Raw genomic sequence first — 16169 nt, forward strand, 5'->3', positions numbered from 1 at the left:
CACACAGTTACTTGATTCACAATTCATAAATTGTTTGACTTTAAATATTTCCCCAGTAACACTTGATGTTATGTTGGTAATTTTGTTTGCCATAAATGTACAAGTTAAGCAGAAAGACTTATTACAACGATAACAGCCCATAGGTTTATTTGTTAACCAATTGGTTGAAACTCCATCTTCTATTGATGGATTGAGTTTTTAACATACTACGGGCTAGAATATCACCCAAATTGGTATTCTTTTTAAAAATTACTGCTGGGTTTTTTTCAATAATGTTCTTCAATATGGGATCCTGTTACAGTAGTGTGAAGTTATTACAAAAGATTTTTGTTTTTCCCCCCATGATTTGGTGTTGTATTTAGATGAAAATACAGTATCATCAGATATTGATCTTTTTGTTGTTTCATCCCTCATGTTCATAGCTACATATCCCTCCTCTGCAATACATACACTTTTCTCTTCCACTACTACAGTATTAATTGGTAATACATCTTTTCTACATATTTTCCTTGCATATTGTCTTGCATTATTGAAGAGTTTAGGCGGGTATCCTCTTCCTCTCCTTTGGAAGTGTCCCAGAATTATCTCCATTTGGGAAAAGAAGTCCTCATCACCAGCACAATAACGCCTCAGGAGCACTATTTGTTTTTTTTGGGAAATTCCTTATCCACGGCCTATGATGACTAATAGTATAATGTAAGTAATTGGAGTCCCCAATCGGCTTCATATAATTTGATGGAATAATAATGCCATCTCTGGCAGAGAATGCGGCGTCCAGAAAGACCATTGTGTCAAAACTAAATGTCTGAGTAAAAGTCAGTGTCCCCAGTGTCTGTAAATAATAAATGTCATTAAACAAAAAGTAATTGTAAGTTAATATAAATAATATTGCATCAGTTACAAAGTCACGTCTCTCTTTCGTTATATTCATGTCTCCATTTAGATAATATTTTATTGCCTCAATTCCTGCTTCATGCGGGATGATTGTATATTGAGTGTCAAAAAGGTCCAACCCTCCGTCCAGCAGACTTTAGAGACTTTCTGTCAGATATGTTTCGCGTCTTTAATATGAGACTCCAATTTAGTGACGTGCAAGTGAGCATCTACAAACTGATAAATTAGAAGTGAGGGACCCTGTAACAGAAACAATGGGACAACCTGGTGGTGCACCAAGTGATTTGTGAATTTTTGGCAAATTATAAAAAATGACCAAATAAGAGAACGGAGTATATATCAGCGCTGTACCCACCGGGAAAGGAGGAGCGAAGGTGAAATTGCAGTGGAAGGATCACCACACATGTGGGGGGGGGGGGGGGTAGCTAACCAGCAGTCATGCTACCTTATTGGAAACTTGTGTCTGAATTCAGCCAGGACGCCGGCGGTCAGCAATTGATTTAAAGTGAGACGTTGTTTAAAGCCTGTGGATGCAGTGAGGTAATAGGGTCACTATGGAACTGTAACAAAAGCGCTATTGAGCCACAAAGATATTAAAGTAACAACTTTTTCTTCTGTTGCCACTGTGCAATTATACTATCAGAGAGCATTAAAAAACCACTGATGAACTGTTATATCCCGCAAACCATTAGGGACTTATAAGGGATAAGTTTCTTATTTTATTTAGTATTTTATTATGTGTTTGTCTAAAATAAATGTATGTTTTATAAAGTAGAAGTCTTCCAAAGTTTACTGACAGGCACGCAGCCACTCTGATCTAAATTTATTATAAATTATAAGAAGCGCAGTGTTTTACTTTAAAGCATTACGGTGAGTGGCATATTGTGTAATGGGCATCACGGTGAATGGCATAATGTGTAAGGGGCCTTATGGTCTGTGGTATAATGTGTAACGGGCATTGTGGTGTGTGGCATAATGTGTAAGGGGCATTTCTATAAGGAAGAAAGATGACAAATAATGTAAGGGGCATGAATCAGGATTTTTTTTCAATCCCCGTGATGGCCATTGTGTGGGCGTGCAGGTTGCAAAACTGAGGCATAAGGTAGCCTTTTCCTGCAAGGCCATGCCCCATCCAATGACACCACAACCCTTTTAGTGAGGCCACACCCATTTTTGGAGCATGCACACAATGGGGGGGGGGGGATTTGGGGGCTTAAGGGAACAAAATTTCTAGTTACACCACTGTCAGTAGTGCTTTTATGAGATGCACCAGAGAGTAAGTATGGGGGATAATACCATGCTTGTTCTCCTAAATCTAGTCCACAAGCGGTGCAAGACTCACCCTTATGTTGGATATTAAAAAGGACGTGCACAGTTTCACAAACCAAGAACTTAAGCAACAGGGACTGCCATGAAGTACATGGTTTGTTAGGGCCCCCACAAACCAAGCTACCAATGGGCTTAAGATGGCTAGCAGTGTTGCTATTCATCGTCACATTTGGAACATGTCAGACTCAGACATAGCTAACATGAACAACCCTAGACACTCCTCAGGGATTTGTGAAGTTTCTGACCACACAGTTTGTTTTCAGCCTTAGTGTTATTCTTTTTTTTTTTGGCACTAATTTATCTGTTTTAAAGGTGACACCTCTACTAAACTCGGGGCAAGAATGCGTTGCATCATCATCTTATGAAGTAACAGAAGCATGACTGTGTTTGGCCCCAACTTCCACAGTAGGCATTCTTCTAGTGCACAGGGCCGGTGCAAGGTTTCTCAACACCCTAGGCAAAACTTCTGCCTACTGCCCCCCCCCCCCCGCCCCCAACCCCAATACCCTCTTTCCACTAAGAAAGGGGGAAACGGGTGAGTCGTGAGTCACAGTGGGTGAGGGGTAGTTATAAGACAGAACGGGGAGCAGAGGAGTGAGTAAGAGAGAGAAAAAGAGGCTTTCATGGAGAGAGAGAAAATGAGGGGGGAACAAGGGAGAGAGAGAGAGGGTGGAAAATGAGTTAGTGAGACTGTATCAGGGAGAAAGAGAAGAGAGAGAGAGAGGGGGTGTCAGGGAGAGAGGGGGGTCATCAGGTAGAGAGAGAGGGTGTCGATGCGAGAGACAGAGGGTGTCAACCAATGAGAGGGGAGGTTTTGGGAAACAGTCGACTAGTACAGCAATTTAAGTCAAAGTAGTTAGAGACGGGTCAAAGAGCAGTCCACATCGAAAAGACATCAAATAACTAGCATATATTTCATTTAGCAGGTGTAGGTGCGCCCAGAAAGTAAATATAGTATTGACAGAAAAAAGACAGAAAGAAACTCTCTTGTTGGGGCACTCTTGTCTATGAAAAAATGGAATTAGTTAAAAGTCAACTTTTATTAGTTAGAATTAGAATAGATATATGATAGCCTCTCAGATAAATTTCACATCGGGAATAACACAAGAAAGAAATTTCTAGGGTTGTCAAAAATATCAGGAATAATATTAAGAAATTTGAGTTCAATGACTCAATTCAAAACATATAGGCAGTCCTATATAAATATATTAACAGTCTGATACTGTTCTAAAATTGTCCAGAACCTGAAACGTAGATATAAGGAGTTTCATCAATTATAGGTCAGACTGACACTATGGGGGTCATTCCGAGTTGATCGCTCGCTAGCTACTTTTTGCAGCGCTGCGATCAGATAGTCGCCGCCTATAGGGGAGTGTATTTTCGCTTTGCAAGTGTGTGAACGCCTGTGCAGCCGAGCTCTGCAAAAACATTTTGTGCAGTTTCTGAGTAGGTCTGAAGTTACTCAGCCGCTGCGATCACTTCAGCCTGTCCGGTCCCGGAATTGACGTCAGACACCCGCCCTGCAAACGCTTGGACGCGCCTTCTTCCTGTCAATCTCCTTGTGATCGGCTGTGCGAATGGATTCTTTATTAAATCCATCGCTCAGCAACGATCCGCTTTGTACCCGTATGACGCGCCTGCGCATTGCTGTGCATACGCAGTAGTGACCTGATCACTGCGCTGCGAAAAGCGGCAGCGTGCGATCAGGTCGGAATGACCCCCAATATTAAGCCAAAGCAATTTACACACACACACACACACACACACACACACACACACACACACACACACACACACACACACACCACACACACACCACACACACACACACACACACACACACACACACACACACACACACACACACACACACACACACACTAAATTAGTAACACATGCAGTCACAAAATACATGATTGGCATATGCAATAACCATCTCAATAACCTAGATGTTAATGGTTAACAGATTCCCTGTGTGGTAACAAACAGGGGTGGATTGGAAACAAAAAGCGGCCCTGGAAAAATTTGTACTAGTGGCCCCACATGGGCAGCACCAGAGGTGTAAGGTCTAGCCATGGGCCATGGCAGCAGCACCCTCCCCCCAAGACTTACCAGATAGTGGGCATGTCCAGCATCAGGGGGGAAGTTAAAAATAAATAAAATTAAATATTATGAGCACATTATATGATACATCTTCAGAATTTAGGAAACTATATCATTCTTTAGAAAGATATATTTTCTTGTTTATTACACCAACCGTATCCCAATCACCATTCACTCAATCTTATATGTCAGCCAGACAGAGCATACACTAGATCATCTGCAATCACAGGCTAAGTGGCAAAGTAATTTTTTTATATGCAAATAATTTTGCATCTTATTCGTTATGTCTATAAAAATGACCACATGTCCTCAAACAAAACAGGCCCCCACGGGTGCGTCGGTCCACCGGGAATCTTCCCTGCAAACCCTATGGCCAATCCGCCTCTGGTAACAAACAATAGTGTGTTGCTGAACTGGCTAACAATGTATCAATGTAAAACATAATGTGATACAATACTGCTGTGTAGGGGTGGGGGTAATGAAACAAATCAGAATCATTAAAGTGCAGTTCAAAATAAGTATTCCGCATAGATACAATGTATAAGTTAGCTAGCAGTGAAAATATTACTGATTAGTTTAGATTCAATGATGTATCTACCACAATAAAACCATGCATGGGTACATTCAGGGGTGATAGAAAAGAAGGTCTCACAGTGTATGAGCTCTGTAGGGCAGCTGCTGCTCTGTCATATGCAAAGGGTCGCAGTGATGATAGTGTGACCGTGTCCGCAGAGCCGGCACTCTAGAGAGGAGATGGTGGGTATATAGAATGTCTGCTATTAGAAACATGGAGTCAGATTGTCCCTGATGAATTTAATTAATTAAATTCAGTGCAGGGCCACTGCTGACACATGATCTAATGAGAGGACTTTGGATTGGAGAGGTAGAGAGATGAGATGAGGTGTGGGCAGAGGAGAGGAATAGAGCTGGTGAGGGGTAGAACAAAGTTCCGGTGAGCTTGTGGAGAGCCGCTGCTGCCTGCTGTGTGTGACATACAGTCACAGTGTACAGCGGTGAGCGGATCCTGCCGCAGTTGTGACCGGATAGAAGGAAGAAAGAGAAATATTCCTGATATTTTCGGCAACACTAGAAATTTCATTCTAGTGTAATGCCTCATGTAAAATTTATCTCAGAGGCTATCGTATATCTATTCTAATTAGTACTAATAAAAGTTACGTTTTAACTAATTCCATTTTTTTATAGACAAGAATGCCCCAACAAGAGAGTTTCTTTCTCTTTTTTTCTGTCGAGAGAGAGAGGGTGTTAGAGAGAGAGAGAGAGAGAGAGAAGGAAAGAAAGGGGAGAAAGAGCGTGATGGAGAAAATTTCAAAGGGCAATGATTTTACAATCCCTGTTTTGATATTAAAATCATTGCACTTTTAAATTTCGAGCTTAAACAGGATCGGAAGTTCTGGGTCTGACCTGACGCTCAGGGGTCTATTTACTAAGCCTTGGATGGATATAAAGTGGAAGAAGATAAAGTACCAGCCAATCAGCTCCTAACGGTCATTTTTCAAACCAACCCAGCCTGTGGCATGGCAGTCAGGAGCTGTTTGGCTGGGACTTTATCTCCACCCAAGGCTTAGTAAATATACCCCTTAGTACATAAACCCTTAATCTTATAAACTATACATCTCAATTGGAATTGTCTAGAACATTTACAATGACCAAGTTACCATTTTATTTCTATGTACTGATAGGCGCTCTTACCTTTCTTTTGATTCACTTCAAACTGGATCCCTCTGTACAACTCCACCGATATCAGAGCATAAGCGATTGTCATGACAATCCCAGGGATAAGGAACAAAATTAACAAGAGGAGGATATACCTAAAACACAAATACAAAAAACAATACTGTAAAACTATTTGTACAGACACCATAAAATCAGAACATGATAAAATCAGTTATAGTACAGGCTACTTTAATAGAAACAGCAGCACCAAAATAATATATATTTGTACGTATTGGGTCGATGATTATGAGCCTGATTTAGAGCCACTGCACATGTATCTGCAGCTAACATTGTGAAACCGTGGAGCTAAGTACAGAAGTGTACTCATACATCTAGCCTCAATACGCCATGCAGTAGGAGATGCCTGGCGTGAGTGCGTTGACAGGACCCGTACAATTCTCCTTATTTTCACCAAAATAGTGTCTTATTTGGTAAGAGATGCCCGATACTAGCAGAGTCTAGCTTGACCTGGCGTGCTAAGTGGGGCTGTCTGGTGTGACTGCACCAAAGATGTATGAGGACATATCTGTAGCACATAAGTCAGCCAGATCTCCATCTGCAGCTAAATGGGTGTACCTGGGCATCCACACTGAGCATAAGCTTGCCAGAGGTGTGTAGTCAGAGCCGGCGCTACCCGCTCAGCAAGGGTATGCAGTGCAGGGAGGCACCAAGCTGAAGAGACGCTCTCCCTGCTCTGCTACCCTGCTGTTGCCGGCTGCCGCTGCGCCTGTCAAACTGGATAACAGGTAGCAGCGCTGGCAGCATGTAGCACGGCTCCCTCCCCCTCCTGCTCCTCAGACAGACTGCAGGCAGTGTGTGGCCTCAGCCAACACACAGCTCCGCTGCCGCCGCCGACATCCCGTGCTGCCGAGATGTTTTGTGGCCGTGACCTAATTGCGGGAGGTGTGGCCACGCCCCCTTATGGAAAAAGTAAAAAAAAAAAAAGTGCCTGATTCCTGAGCCCCCAGCCCTCAGCCAGGGTCAACACAGGAATAGGCAGAGGCTCAGCAGTAGCAGCATGTACTGTGCTGCCAAAATGAGAGTTTATGCTGCTGCCCAGTAAGAAGGGGGGTGGGAGTGCAGCGGACCAGGGCCCCCGCTGGGCCCCTCCATTAGTCCAAGGCCCGGGTAATTAGTACCCGCTCCCTCCCCACCTCTCGTCGTTACTGCCGACATCCTACAACCGCTGCTGCTGGAGTAACGGAGCCTGTGAGGAAACCGGAGGCGGAGAAGGGAGAGTAGGAGCAGTACCCGAGCCGGGACCTCCTGCCAGTCCGTGTGGAGGGAATGAGAGCTGTACCTGGCATAGGGGGTTATTCAGAGATGAACGCAGATCGCTGCATATGCAACCAGATCTGCGTTCATCTTTGCACATGCTGAGGGCCGCCCAGCACAAGGCAAGACCGGCCAGCATGAGTGGCGCCGCCTCCTGATGCATCCGCTATTAGATTGCGGACGCATATGATCTAAGGTTGACCCTTGGCTGTGCAGCCTGGCGGTCAGCAGCCATTTTTTGCGAGCGGCTGTGTGTGACGTCCCGGCGTGTTCCGGCACCACCCCTGCAACGCCTTAACCCCGCTGTGCTGTCGCCTGTCAATAACATTGTGATCACATCCATTGGGAAAGCAACCGCAATGTGTATGGCCTCACGCCCGCTGCGGTGCATGCGCAGTTTGCTGCCACTGGCAAACTGAGCTGCGGGCCGCTATTGCATCGGGGTCTCAATGACCCCTATAATATGTATAATGGGCTGTACATGACATAAGGGGGGTAATTCCAAGTTGATCGCAGCAGGAAATTTTTTAGCAGTTGGGCAAAACCATGTGCACTGCAGGGGGGGGGGCAGATATAACATGTGCAGAGAGTTAGATTTGGGTGGGGTGTGTTCAATCTGCAATCTAATTTGCAGTGTAAAAATAAAGCAGCCAGTATTTACCCTGCACAGAAACAAAATAACCCACCCAAATCTAACTCTTTCTGCACATGTTAAATCTGCCTCCCCTGCAGTGCACATGGTTTTGCCCAACTGCTAAAAAATTTCCTGCTGCGATCAACTTGGAATTACCCCCAATGTGACAGGCGTGCACTGTCCCTGCTGTAAGCATGGCGGGCACCAAAGGGAACAGTCACCTTGACCTCAAGGTCTAGAACTGGCCCTGTCATCGATTTTAAATGTGATTAAGGGGCACTATTATGTGGCATAATGTGAATCAGGGGCACTACGTTTGGGTTAATGTGAATAAGATTGTAATACTGTGTGGCGTAATTTGAATTGTGGGTAGCATTGTGGTCACACCCCTTCCTTGTGTGACCATACCCCTTTTGCAGTGCGCGCTGTCCCTTTTTTACGAATGGGAGGGCGCAAATTTAGCATTTGCAGGGGGACGCCAAACACTCTAGCACCGTCCCTGCGTGTAGTGCAGACAATTCTGATCTATTCAGAAGCAAGCATATACTGTACATAGGGGGTCATTCCGACCCGATCGCTCGCTGCAGTTTGTCGCAGTGCAGCAATCGGGTCGGAACCGCGCATGGCTGTCGTCGCTGCCTAACGATCGCCTCTGAGACAGAGGCGGTCGCTGGGTGGGAGGGGGCTGAACGGCGGCGTTAAGCCGCTGTTTAGGGGGCGCGGTCCGGCCAACGCAGGGGTGGCCAGACCATTGGGGGGGCGGGCCGTGGCGCCTGCTGGGCGGGAGGGGGCTGAACGGCGGCGTTAAGCCGCTGTTTAGGAGACGCGGTCCGGCCAACGCAGGCGTGGCCAGACCGTTGGGGGAGGCGGGCTGTGGCGCCTGCGTGATGTCTCACGCAGCTGCTGCGGCCAGCGGCAGCGAAGATCAACTCCCAGCCAGCCGCAGGAGCTGCGCTGGCCGGGAGTAACTCCTGAAATACAAAAGCATCGCCACTGTGCTCAGGGAAGATGATCGTAGCTGTGCTAAATTTAGCACAGCTACGATCAACTCGGAATGACCCCCATAGATCCTGCAATTTTAGACAGATTGCTTACACACAGGATAGGGTTGTTGCAAATCTATGTTGATAATGGCGGTTGATAATACATGCAGATGTACAGGGGTGGTCAGCCTCATAGATACGGCTGACTCTGAATGCTGGCGGAAATCCATAGCAATAGTCAGGCACGCAATAGAGCATGCAATAAAGCCTCTGCATCAGGCCCTATACAGTACAGATGTAGCCACCTTTATTTTGACTGGCTGAGGCGTTTGTCCCGATCGAGCATACGCAGCGTCCCGGGGTGTAGGGAGGCGCGCCTAGTCACAGAGAGGCGTACCTAATCGCACGGAGAGCGTTTGGCGTTACCTTTACATGTAATAACTGTGATCATCCACCAGATGTCGCTTTTTACAATCACCACTGCGCATGCGTGTGGTCTCCCGTAAAATACAATACTGAAATATATAATAAGGACTACTTTACTAAGGCGTCTCATTACGCTGCATACAGTAAATAATCATTACACTGCAATATTTAATACAGTAAATACTCATTACGCTGCATTATTTAATACAGTATATACGGTACAGATGCAAATAGTACAGCATACAGGTACAGCATACAGTATATGATCCATCTACAGTACTTTATGAATATGTGAGCGTCCAAGTCCCGCAGACAAAACAACATAAAACCAGTAGTGTACACTGTCGCAAATGGACGTGTTAGAAGGTCACTATTGCCTCTTGAGATTAGGAATTTTGTACAGTATGTTAGCGTCCTAATCCCGTAGCCATTACAGCATAATCAAAACCATTGGATTTATTCATCTGTCTGTGACGAAGTGGTGAAGTGTTCCACTTCCTATACTCAGAGTCCCGGGTTCGATTCCTAAAGTACGAATGCATGTTAGTTTTTTCCAGACACTTTATTATTTTTTTTATTCACATAAACCAGGGCAAAGCTGCAGGAGCGGTTCTACTGTTAAGGTTCTATGCACCGTACAGTACACATACAATTCTGTAGAAGGGTAGACTCAATAGAAATGGCTACCACCTATGACGCCTTGCCCCATGGAGGCCCTAGGCTACAGAGCAAGTAACAGTCCAGATTTTTCAGGCTATGGGGCAATGCTGAAGGAGCGTCACAATCCCCTAGCTAAAATACACAGGGGCGATAGGAATAAGTGAGGTCTATGCACATTACGGTACACCGGACTCGATCGCATAGCATACTGGCAAAATGGCCACCGCCCCTGAACCCCCACCATGTGGCAGGCAGCGCTCGGATATGGAGTGAGAGATGGTATAAGTTTTGCAGGCTACGGGGCAATGCTGAAGGAGCGTCACAATCCCCTAGCCAAAATACACAGGGGCGACAGAGATAAGCGAGGTCTATGCACATTACGTTACACCGGGCTCGATCGCATAGCAAACTGACAAAACACAAGTTTTACATAAAGCAGGGAAAAGCTGCAGGAGAGTTTCTACTGTCAAGGTTCTATGCACCGTACGGTACACATACAATTCTATAGCAGGGCAGACTCAATTGAAATGGCTACCGCCTGTGACTCCTAGCTCCATGGAGGCACTCGGCTATGGAGCAAGTAACAGCAAAGATTTTGCAAGTAACAGCAAAGATTTAGCAGGCTACGGGGCAATGCTGAAGGAGCGTTAGAATCCCCTAGCTAAAATACACTGGGGTGATAGGGATAAGCGAGTTCAATGCACATAACGATACACCGCAAAGTTCCCCATGGTTTGGATTATGCCTTTTCTTTGAACACGGTATTTTCCACTGCCTCGCCCTACCCCCATCCCACTTTCCCCTTCCCCCCTAGGAGCCTGCAAAGTACATGCAGTAGACAGGGAGGGAGTTCCGATCAGGTTACAAGACATGTGCAACAGCCCACTCTGATTTATGTGAAAGTGTGAAACCTGTGTGCACCCTTCCATTGAATGTATAACAAGAAAAAAATAATAATAAAGTGAATGTTACAGGAACACATTAAAAAAAGGTTGGCACTTCCTTCCCATTGGTGTTGGTTTATGCCTTAGGGGACTCGGATGCTAATACTTGTATTTCAAGAGTACGGTATTTTCCACTGCTTCTCCCTACCCCCATCACCCTTCCCCCCTGGGAGCCTGCACAGGTCATGCAGTGGACAGGGAGGGAGTTCAGGTCAGGTACAATACACAAATGCCGACGATCTACAGTACTGTGTTGCTCAGTTAGTTGCGTCGGAATACACTAATTTATACTGATTACCGCTGTGTATTTGTATATAGCGGAATGAATCGCTGCTGCAGATTTACTTTGATTTATGTGAAACCTGTGTGCACCCTGTCATTGAATGTATAACAAAGAAAAAAAAATAATAAAGTGAATGTCACGGGAACATATAAAAAAAAAAGGTTGGCACTTTGGGACTCTCAGCGTGGGAGGTGGGAGCCTTCATCGCTAGGTTGGTATGGAAGGGGAGACAATTAGCTACCGGAGGGTACCAACCCGAAGTTTCTGTGACCCCCACAAGGCTCATGGAAAGCGTCGGAACCCATGGTGGGTCTGAATTAACGGGCCCATTATAGTCTATGGGAAAATGGGTCCACTTTGCGTACTGATATCTCTGGTTCTGGGTGTCCCAGAGACTCAGGACTGGTACCATACAAAAGAGGAGACTCTTGGCTTTCGGGGCAGACCAACCACTAGTTTATGTTACACTGGAAAGGGAAACGGGAAGCAACCGTGTTTTGGGTCCCCTCCTGTTGTCCGCATAGCTTGCACAGGATGCAGGGTTTCTGGCTAGATAGGAAATACTGTACAGAAATGCTAAGCATGGTAATTTGACATCCAGGAACATAGGGATGAGTTTTTATCTCTCTCCAATATACTTAGAAAGATTACACTTGCCACTGTACGTTACAAGCTGTTCGTGCTAATTAGTACACTAGTAGAACATACTGTACAGAGATACTAAGGACAGTGATTTGGCATCCACGAACTTAGGGAGGAGCTTTAATCTCTCTCCATTGTAATCTTTCTAAGTATAATGGAGAGAGATAAAAGCTCCCCCCTAAGTTCCTGGGTGCCAAATTGCCGTCTTTAGTATCTCTGTACAGTATGTCCTATTAGGGTACTAATTAGCATGAACAGCTTGTAACGTACAGTGGCAGGTTTGATCTTTCTATGTATAATGTAGAGAGATAAAAGCTCCTCAGTAAGTTCCTGGATGCCAAATCACCGTACTTAGTATCTCTGTACAGTATGTTCTATTAGGGTACTAATTAGCTGTTCGTGCTAATTAGTACCCTCATAGAAAATATTATACAGAGATACTAAAGACAGTGATTTGGCAACCAGGAACTTAAGGAGGAGCTTTTATCTCTCTACATTATACATAGAAAGATCAAACCTGCCACTGTACGTTACAAGCTGTTCGTGCTAATTAGTACACTAGAAAAACATGCTGTACAGAGATACTACGGACAGTGATTTGGCATCCACGAACTTAGGGAGGATCTTTTATCTCTCTCCATGATACTTAATAAGATTACAATGGAGAGAGACAAAAGCTCCTCCCTCAGTTCCTGGATGCCAAATCACTGTACTTAGTATCTCTGTACAGTATGTTCTTCTAGTGTACTAATTAGCACAAACAGCTTGTAACGTACAGTGGCAAGTTTAACCTTTCTAGTATAACATAAAGAGATAAAAGCTCCTCCCTAAGTTCCTGGTTGCCAAATCACTGTCCTTAGTATCTCTGTATAGTATTTTCTATTAGGGTACTAATTAGCACGAACAGCTTTTAACTGAATGCCAAATCACCGTACTTAGTATCTCTGTACAGTATGTTCTATTAGGGTACTAATTAGCACGAACAGCTTGTAACGTACAGCGGCACGTTTAATCTTTCTATGTATAATGGAGAGAGATAAAAGCTCCTCAGTAAGTTCCTGGATGCCAAATCACCGTACTTAGTATCTCTGTACAGTATGTTCTATTAGGGTACTAATTAGCTGTTTGTGCTAATTAGTACCCTAATAGAAAATACTATGCAGAGATACTAAGGACGGTGATTTGGAAACCAGGAACTTAGGGAGGAGCTTTTATCTCTCTATATTATACATAGAAAGATTAAACTTGCCACTGTACGTTACAAGCTGTTCGTGCTAATTAGTACACTAGTATAAAATACTGTACAGAGATACTATGTACAGTGATTTGGCATCCACGAACTTAGGGAGGAGCTTTAATCTCTCCATTGTAATCTTTCTAAGTATAATGGAAAGAGATAAAAGCTCCTCCCTTAGTTCCTGGATGCCAAATTACCGTCCTTAGTATCTCTGTACTCTATGTTCTACTAGTGTACTAATTAGCACGAACAGCTTGTAACGTACAGTGGCAAGTTTAATCTTTCTATGTACAAAGGAGAGATATAAAAGCTTCTCTGTAAGTTCCTAGATGCCAAATCACCGTCCTTAGTATCTCTGTACAGTATGTTCTACTAGTGTATTAATTAGCACGAACAGCTTGTAACGTACAGTGGCAAGTTTAATCTTTCTATGTACAAAGGAGAGATATAAAAGCTTCTCTGTAAGTTCCTAGATGCCAAATCACCATCCTTAGTATCTCTGTACAGTATGTTCTACTGGTGTACTAATTAGCACGAACAACTTTTTTACCGGATGCCAAATCACCGTACTTAGTATCTCTGTACGGTATGTTCTGTTAGGGTACTAATTAGCACGAACAGCTTGTAACGTACAGCGGCAAGTTTATTATTTCTATGTATAATGGAGAGAGATAAAAGCTCCTCCCTAAGTTCCTGGATGCCAAATCACCGTACTTAGTATCTCTGTACAGTATGTTCTATTAGGGTACTAATTAGCTGTTCGTGCTAATTAGTACCCTAATAGAAAATACTATACAGATATACTAAGGACGGTGATTTGGCATCCAGGAACTTACTGAGCTTTTATCTCTCTCCATTATACATAGAAAGATTAAACTTGCCACTTTACGTTAAAAGCTGTTCGTGCTAATTAGTACCCTAATAGAACATACTGTTCAGAGATACTAAGTACGGTGATTTGGCATCCAGTTAAAAGCTGTTCGTGCTAATTAGTACACTAGTAGAACATACTGTACAGAGATACTAAGGACGGTGATTTGGCATCTAGGAACTTACTGAGGAGCTTTTATCTCTCCATTTTACATAGAAAGATTAAACTTGCCACTGTACTTTACAAGCTGTTCATGCTAATTAGTACACTAGAAGAACATACTGGGGACTTGGACTCATACAGTACTTGCATTTCAAAAGCACAGTATTTTCCACCACCTCCTGCTAGCCCATCGCCTTTCCCCCCTGGGAGCCTGCACAGGTAATGCAGTAGACATGGAGGGAGTTATTCAGATAAACCAGGGCAAAGCTGCAGGAGCAGTTGTACTGTTAAGGTTCTATGCACCATACGGTACACATACAATTCTGTAGCAGGGCAGACTCAATTGAAATGGTTACCGCCTGTGACTCCTCGCCCAATGGAGGCCCTCGGCTATGGAGCAAGTAACAGCACAGATTTGGTAGGTCACAGGGCAATGCTGAAGGAGCGTCAGAATCCCCTAGCTAAAATACACAGGGGTGATAGGGATAAGTGAGGTCTTTGCACATAACGATACACCGCAAAGTTCCCCATGGTTTTTATTATGCCTTTTCTTTGAACACTGTATTTTCCACTGCCTCACCCTACCCCATCCCACTTTCCCCTTCCCCCCTGGGAGCCTGCAAAGTACATGCAGTAGAAAGGGAGGGAGTTCCGACCAGGTTACAAGACATGTGCAACAGTATACTACTGTATGTAGGAAAATCCCCCGCCCCCTCTGATTTATGTGAAACCTGTGTGCACCCTTCCATTGAATGTATAACAAAGAAAAAAATAATAATAAAGTGAATGTTACAGGAGCACATTAAAAAAAAGGTTGGCACTTCCTTCCCATTGTTGTTGGTTTATGCCTTAGGGGACTTGGACGCTAATACTTGTATTTCAATAGCACGGTATTTTCCACTGCCTCTCCCTACCCCCATCGCCCTGCCCCCCTGGGACCCTGCACAGGTCATGCAGTGGACAGGGAGGGAGTTCAGGTCAGGTACAATACACAAATGCCGACGATCTACAGTACTGTGTTGCTCAGTTAGTTGCGTCGGAATACACTAATTTATACTCATTACCGCTGTGTATTTGTATATAGCGGAATGAATCGCTGCTGCAGATTTACTTTGATGTATGTGAAACCTGTGTGCACCCTTTCATTGAATGTATAACAAAGAAAAAAAATAATAAAGTGAATGTCACGGGAACATATAAAAAAAAAAGGTTGTCACTTTGGGACTCTCAGCGTGGGAGGTGGGAACCTTCATCGCTAGGTTGGTATGGAAGGGGAGACAATTAGCTACCGGAGGGTACCAACCCGAAGTTTCTGTGACCCCCACAAGGCTCATGGCAAGCGTCGGAACCCATGGTTGGTCTGAATTAACGGGCCCATTATAGTCTATGGGAAAATGTGTCCATTTTGCGTACTGATATCTCTGGTTCTGGGTGTCCCAGAGACTCAGGACTGGTACCATACAAAAGAGGAGACTCTTGGCTTTCGGGGCAGATCAACCACTAGTTTATGTTACACTGGAAAGGGAAACGGGAAGCAACCGTGTTTCGGGTCCCCTCCTGTTGTCCGCCTACCTTGCACAGGATGCAGGGTTTCTGGCTAGATAGGAAATACTGTACAGAAATGCTAAGCATGGTAATTTGACATCCAGGAACATAGGGATGAGTTTTTTATCTCTCTCCATTATACTTAGAAAAATGACACTTGCCACTGTACGTTACAAGCTGTTCGTGCTAATTAGTACACTAGTAGAACATACTGTACAGAGATACTAAGGACAGTGATTTGGCATCCACGAACTTAGGGAGGAGCTTTAATCTCTCTCCATTGTAATCTTTCTAAGTATAATGGAGAGAGATAAAAGCTCCTCCCTAAGTTCCTGGGTGCCAAATTACCGTCTTTAGTATCTCTGTACAGTATGTCTGTCAGGAATCGACTCACCAAGCTGACATCTGTCCGCCGCTGCGGACTCCGTCCTGGGTCCCTGCGTCCAT

General features: G+C 44.4%; 1 protein-coding gene across 1 annotated transcript in view; it reads right to left on the minus strand.

The window, feature by feature from the left end:
- CCKAR (cholecystokinin A receptor) overlaps positions 1–16169 on the minus strand; it is a 109359-nt gene that overhangs the window by 14436 nt on the left and 78754 nt on the right. The window contains exon 4 of the mRNA XM_063922157.1: positions 6037–6155. Coding sequence (XP_063778227.1) covers positions 6037–6155 — 119 coding nt within the window. The remainder of the gene's footprint in view (positions 1–6036; positions 6156–16169) is intronic.

The sequence above is a fragment of the Pseudophryne corroboree genome, chromosome 1 (assembly GCF_028390025.1).
Source record: "Pseudophryne corroboree isolate aPseCor3 chromosome 1, aPseCor3.hap2, whole genome shotgun sequence".
NCBI lineage: Eukaryota > Metazoa > Chordata > Amphibia > Anura > Myobatrachidae > Pseudophryne > Pseudophryne corroboree.